The sequence below is a fragment of the Rhagoletis zephyria genome, unplaced genomic scaffold (genome assembly GCF_001687245.7).
Source record: "Rhagoletis zephyria isolate East Lansing unplaced genomic scaffold, Rhagoletis_zephyria_1.1 Rzeph_scaffold_00171, whole genome shotgun sequence".
NCBI classification, from domain to species: domain Eukaryota; kingdom Metazoa; phylum Arthropoda; class Insecta; order Diptera; family Tephritidae; genus Rhagoletis; species Rhagoletis zephyria.
The window spans coordinates 59,280-65,852 of record NW_016157255.1 but is presented as its reverse complement, the minus strand read 5'-3'; the positions used below and the strand labels follow the sequence as shown (position 1 = coordinate 65,852).

Below are 6,573 nucleotides of genomic sequence, written 5' to 3'. Positions count from 1 at the left end.
GAGAAAGGCAATTAAAGAAATAGACGTTACCATTCAAATGCACTTTATTCACGACATATCTTCAAAAAATTAATTTTATTTTTTTTTATAACTATAAATAAAATCCAATTTGAAATGATGGATATAATTAAAAAAACTCAATTTAAAACTAGGCTCTGCAGACTCCGGAGAGTACCCATCCAAAGATGGTGCTCTGAGCCAGCAGTGGCCCGAAAGTGGTCGGAAGAATTCCGGGTAGCAGAATATCGGCGTATACGTCGGTTCCGAGTACCAGACGAATCGGCGCGGAATTGTAAAACTTGGGATCAGCTAACCGGATATGTGCATACGATTCGGCAACGGTCGGATCTACGCTGGTGCTTGGTGCTACTCGGTGAAAGTGGGGCCTCACTACGGCATGGGCCGCAACTCGCCTATTCTGGCCGTGTTTCCCTCGGAGACATAAGAGACTGCTTGCTTGCTCGCCGACTCGTGTTTGCTCCAGACGTGGCTCGCGGGGCAGATCCGCAGATTCAACTGTCGTGGGACAGCAAACGTCAATAAGAGCGCGGACTAAATGCAGGCGCCCTCTCGCCTCAACTTTAACCACGGCCGTCGGAGGAATAGTGACCATAGGGCGGAGGGTTGGCCCTACAACGGAGTTTTGCGCCGTTAGCCCATTACGGAACGCAAATGGTAGTGATAGCTGGCGAGGCCTAGTCGCCAGTCTATCTTGATGTGCGGATGGCGATGAATTGTGCGAAGATCGCTGCAGGCGGAAAGGCCGAGTTTCCGCTCTGCAATTTCTTTGGCATCGCTGATGCGTTTGCTGTCGCTGATGCTTTCGCTGTCTCTGATGCGTACGTTGTCGCTTGTGGGGCAGTTGGCGCTTGTGTGGCCGTTGGCGATCGCGCTCGTGTTCGAGTAGGGGTCGGAAAGACCTAGTTTCCGATCCCCTCGCAGTAGTCAGGTGGAGAGGCCGGGTCTCCACTCCGAACTCGATTATCTCGCCCTCTTCAATATCTGGACGGAGAGGCCTGGTCTCCGTTCCAGAATCAGACGCGTATAGCGAGATGGCCGCCTCATAATTGTTGCGCTCTTCTTCTTCGACTTGGGCGCTCCAAGGCTTTTGAACCTCCTCTGCGGGTCGTCGCGTTTCACCGAGGTGAAGCGTAGTGTGGTGCTTCTCACCGCATCGACGGCATCGTCCTTCGCTGGTACATCGCTCGGTTGCGTGATCTGTGGCTAAACAATTTCCACAGTAACGACCAAGTAGCGCTTCTCTTAACCTTTCTTCAGGTGTTTTCGCGTGAAAAATCGGGCATACCCTAATTGGGTGGTTCGCGTCGCATAAGTGACACGGCACGATGAAGCGATGGGCATTCTTTGCGGCGTTTCGCTTTACTGCACTGAAGCGGGTTATGGTTGTCTGAAATACGCCCTTTTTATTTATGTGCCTGAGTTAATTTATATATATTTCTTTTTTTTTGTTGTTGGGTGGCGAGCAATTAAATAAATAAAGTAAAACAGTTCGGCGAGAAAGTTTCGTTTTCCTTTTGCAAGTCTTAAAATTTGCGATCTAAGCAGGGCGTTTTTGGGCATATCGAAACTGGAAACTGGGACGTGTACACGCAGAATTACCCATGTATTTTGGTTGATGGGTCACACCGGTACTATATATTTTCCTATGCAGGGTTGTACAGGAAGACAAAAAATAAATGTTGACCCGACATTATGGTAATTTAAACAAATTTCAACGGCAATCATGAGAAAGTGTCAAATTGAGGGCATTCGCAAAAAATTTTTTTGTTTTTTTTTTCATTTTTTTTGGCTTAAATTCTGCCAATGTCAAACAAACTTTCTTTGTACTTTGGAGACATTTTGTTTAGCCAAGATCGACACCCAACTGCCTAGCGGCACGAATAAAAAGTTGAAGTGCCACTGTATGTGACCATTGCCAATAGCCAGGGTAGCTTATATCCCAAAAATTGTAATATAATTTTTAATTTGTTTTTGCACAAAAATATGTAGAGTATCTACAGACAAAATTAGTGCGTATATATCAGAACACGACATTACAATAAAAAAATATTTGCATCGATAGCCATCTTAAATGACTGACGACAAAGATCGATAATTTAACCGACATACTGCGTTCACGTTATTTATGCATGGTTACGTCTGGTTCCAAGTGGCCACTAATAAATATAATTTTACGATTGATTTCCATTACAAGCCTGTGAAAAAAAAAATGATTCTTCATAAACGACAAATCGATGGCGCCGCTGGAAGTTATGTAGTTGCGGCTTTAGGCGGAGACTTAAAAATATGTAGTTCCGGCTTTAGGCTGAGACTTAAATTGACATTTCTACCCAGCGGCTCACGTTACGATTTCCTGAATGGCAAAAAAGTCATTCAATCGATTGCCACATGGAGTAAAGCAGTAAAATGTGTAATGCAGCGTTTTAGCTGCATTTAAAATGCAACATTTAGCACTTTCGAACATATTTTTTCGAAGAGCGTTCATGCTATCGCATTTAGCAAATGTACATTTACGCGAGTTCGAAACCGTATGCTTTTGACAAACGGCCGTGTTCCTGTCGCTTGTTCAGATACGTATCTATCACGATCAATTCGCACAGAGAAGATAATGTGCAAAAAACCCTACTGAAAAGGGAAAAAGAAATTTTAAACAAAAAGTTCAATACAAAAATTTGAATTGTTTTAACTATACCCGAAAATTTGTTTGTGTATATTTTCATTTGTCGGTGCTGTCAATTGAAATATCCTCAATTAAAAAGGAATAAAACCCACAGAGTTGATCACTTATTGAGCCGGATATCTATCAGTTTCATATCGATGTTGAATTCGTGCAACTTTTCTTTTTCCAAATAATGTAAAATAATAAATGAAATTTCGATGGGCGATCACTGAAACGCAGCTAACAACTGCATACGCGAAAAAGCAATGTTGCCACATTTTCTCATTAAACCATGTTCGAATCGTGGAAATTTTGGAAGATCACAGGGTTGCTTTTAGCATTTAGATTCTTAATGCAAAAATGGAGTTGCATTTAGTTGCATTTAGGTGACGAATTTTGTATGGATAAATGTACATTTAGAGTAGCATTTAGAGCTAAATGCGCTAAATGTGCTTTTACGTGTAAGCAAAAACAGCCCATAAGTATGCCTTGTATTTCCTTTACCATATTCGGTAATTGAGCATTTTTTCTTATATTTCTCTTTCAGAAACTAAGCTTTCGCTCAATGCATTTTCAGTGTTTCGATTTATGGTGTACAACCAAGAAACTACCTGCGTGGAGGTGCTTGATCAGCTTGTAACCAAAATGATACCCACGAAATGGCTACAATTAACATTGAGGGCAAAAAGTAATCCATTATATAGAAGCCAACTTCACGCGTAAAATGCACGGAAAAGCTAAGTGAACTATAATTTCCAGCACTAGCGCCATGTCGTAAACCATTCATTGGACCAGACCCCGTTCAGCACGTATTCAGTCAAGTGTAATGCCGGATCAAATGTAATTGGCAGCTTTTGTTCCCAATGCAACACCAGTTCCGAGGTATTGTACATCCAACTCTCTAGTATAGTACTACATTGATATTTGTCAAAAGGGAATTTCTGCAGATTCATCCAGCAGTAAAGTGTCGCTTTTACGCGCGATGAGATTATTACAGTGCCATCAAGCGAAATTGAAGTCAATATATCTTTTGCATTTGTGCCTAGCAGACTTGAATCCCTTCCATTTGCCAAAAGTATATGTGGCATCCAGAGCGTGTCACGTAATTGCTTTTCCCCCAAAATCGGTTGTCTTCGGTTAGGTGCTACGTTGCGAAACGTTAACCGTGGAGCTATAAAACGCAACTGGAGCAGCACATGTATTTTAAATTGAAAATCATGTGCCTCCAAATTTTGCATAAAGTATATATAAGCGCGCACATAAACATCGATTGGTAGGCGGGCACCACCTGATTCAGTATAGCTAACTGGTCGTTCCAGGCGATCGTAGCGCCAACCATGTGTGAGCCGCTCAATTAATTGCGTCTGCGAAAGATTGTCGGCAGCATCCAAAGGTGGGCAATCGGTATCAGCAGCTAGGCATGAAGTTGTAACCATTTCGTTATTACTGGGTTAATATATTGCAAATATGCAAATTCGGAAACAACTAAATTAGTTCACGTCATTTTATTAGTGAGATATTTGAAATTGTAGTGAATAAATGATATTGTTTTAATAAAACAATAACGGGAGACGATTTGGTAGTGGTAAAAAGTAGAGCTCTCGATATTGTTCGCACATTTTCAAACAGCCCGGGTATATGAGCAGCGAGTACTCGCACACTTGTTCAATGCTCATTACTCGAAAATTTTCGAGCATGAGCTCGAGCAATTCGAGTTTTTTGCAAGTAATTTGAGCAATGTTTTTTTTTTTTTTTTATATCGACATTTTTGGTAGCAACTTTTTAAATTTTTTAAAATTATTGATATATAATGCAAAGATTGTTACATTGGTATTTAGTAATATAATTTATTTAACATGAAATAGAAAGCAGCTGCTGACAAATACAATTTACAAATTTCCTTTTGTTTATGAAATTGTTCAAAAACTTGAAAATTTTGAACAAACATTTGAGCAGTTGAGCAATGAACGAGTTTCGAGCGAGTATCGAGCTACTCTAATCTTTTACTAAAAAGGGAGAAGAGTTACGATATGGCTACGGTGCCCATCCGTCCTTTATTTTAAATTGGTTAATATGGTCACCGTAGATATGGTATATTTCGGTCATGCCAATTCCCTGCGACAAGCCAAAGCACTTGGTGATAAGGTCATTAAGATTTCTTGGAGAAAGCCAAAGAGTTGGGTGATTTCTTGATGGTGGGTCTGCATACGGATCCAGTAGTGAACTCCTACAAAGACAGTAATTATCCCATTAACTTGCATGAGCGCATGCTAGGCGTGCTGGCGTGTAAGTACGTCAACGAATTGATTATCGGCGCACCCTACTGTGTCACTGAAGACCTACTCGATACCTTTAAAATCGACGTTGTGTGCCATGGACAAACGCCGATTGCGCTGGATGATGGCAAAATCGATCCATATGCCGTACCAAAGACACGCGGCATCTTCACGCCCATCGATTCCCAAAACTCAATGACAACAGAACTGAGTTTAAGTTTTATAATTGCTAATTTTAGGCGGGTGATCATCGTGATTTGCTTAACTCTGCCTGCCCAATGTTAGTCGTTTTTCTTACCACCGCGCTCTCTTCTTTGTAATAAGTAGTAAGACAGCATCATTGGGCATGCAGGGCCAACCGGCACAATCTCTCTCGACCAAACATAGTAAAAAACCAGCAAGTTAAAGAAAGGTTGGAACTTTGAATATTGTCAAGTACAATTTAATTTTTTTTATTTATTTTTGTTAAACTTGCTAGTTTTTCACGGTTTGTAATTCATTTTCTATGTGCGCAGTTAAATACTGTGCAATTTATGGATGTTTTGGGTTAGGATCTGATGATGGTCGTTTATTTGTAGCCAGATCCACTCGGGGAGACCCGGGTAAGAACCATCACCGAAATTTTTTATTTTGTATTTTTTTTTAATAATGAGAAAAAAACTAAACTAAAGCATGAACTCTTAGTCGTGGGATCCATCCAAATATAAGGGAGTGGAATCGCGTGGATAAAGGAAGTGGGATATAATGATGAAAAGTTGTTTACGAGGTGGTTGTTGGCTCCGAGTTTCCATCGCTGCATGGCGGGAGTAGAACCAACTTCACCAGTGGTCTAGTGACTTGACCTTTCTCCGTCAAGATGTCCACTACTCGTACTCTGCTGTCGGCACCGGGGTGTACGTTGACAACTCGTCCTAACCTCCATTCGGTTGGGGCTAAGTTGTCTTCCTTGATGACGACCAGGTCACCAGGTTTAATATTTTCCTTGGGATGTTTCCACTTAATTCGCTTCTGTAGTTCAGATAGGTGTTCTGACTTCCATCGCCTGCAAAAGGTTTGATGTAATGCCTTTAATTTCTGCCACCTATTTACTATGGAGGCTGGATTTTCATTTACATCTAATTCCGGTGGCGCGAGTAAATGACCGCCTATGAGGAAATGACCAGGAGTTAGAGGCTCCAAGTCAGTTGGCTCGCTCGATGAGGGACTTAAAGGTCGCGAGTTGAGACAAGACTCAACTCGGCATAAAAAGGTACTGAGGTCCTCAAAGGTGTATTTATGGGTGGATGCAATCTTTTTGAAGTGGTTTTTGAAACTCTTTACACCCGCCTCCCACAGTCCGCCCATGTGAGGAGCTGCTGGGGGTATAAAATGTCATGTAAGCGTTTGATGACCATATTTCGATACGGTTTTATCACGCGCTTCTGCTATGAACGCCTTCATTTCGGATCGTAATGATCGAGAAGCTCCGACAAAATTGGTACCGTTGTCGGAGTAAATGTTTTTCGGACATCCTCTTCTACCGACAAACCTGGCGAATGCTGCCAGAAAGGATGGGGTGCTGAGATCGTTTGTCGCTTCCAAGTGAATGGCTTTAGTTGTAAAACAAACGAAAAGGCA

General features: G+C 41.7%; 1 protein-coding gene and 1 pseudogene across 1 annotated transcript; one reads left to right on the top strand and one right to left on the bottom strand.

Moving 5' to 3' along the window:
* Window positions 1-3,287: 3,287 nt before the first annotated feature.
* LOC108356197 (glycine receptor subunit alpha-3-like) lies at window positions 3,288-4,116 on the bottom strand. Its single transcript, XM_017607322.1, is given in 2 exon segments — window positions 3,288-3,465; window positions 3,467-4,116. Coding segments are annotated over 2 exon segments (828 nt in total).
* Window positions 4,117-4,753: 637 nt separating this feature from the next.
* LOC108356186 (ethanolamine-phosphate cytidylyltransferase-like) lies at window positions 4,754-5,241 on the top strand (annotated as a pseudogene).
* Window positions 5,242-6,573: the final 1,332 nt, after the last annotated feature.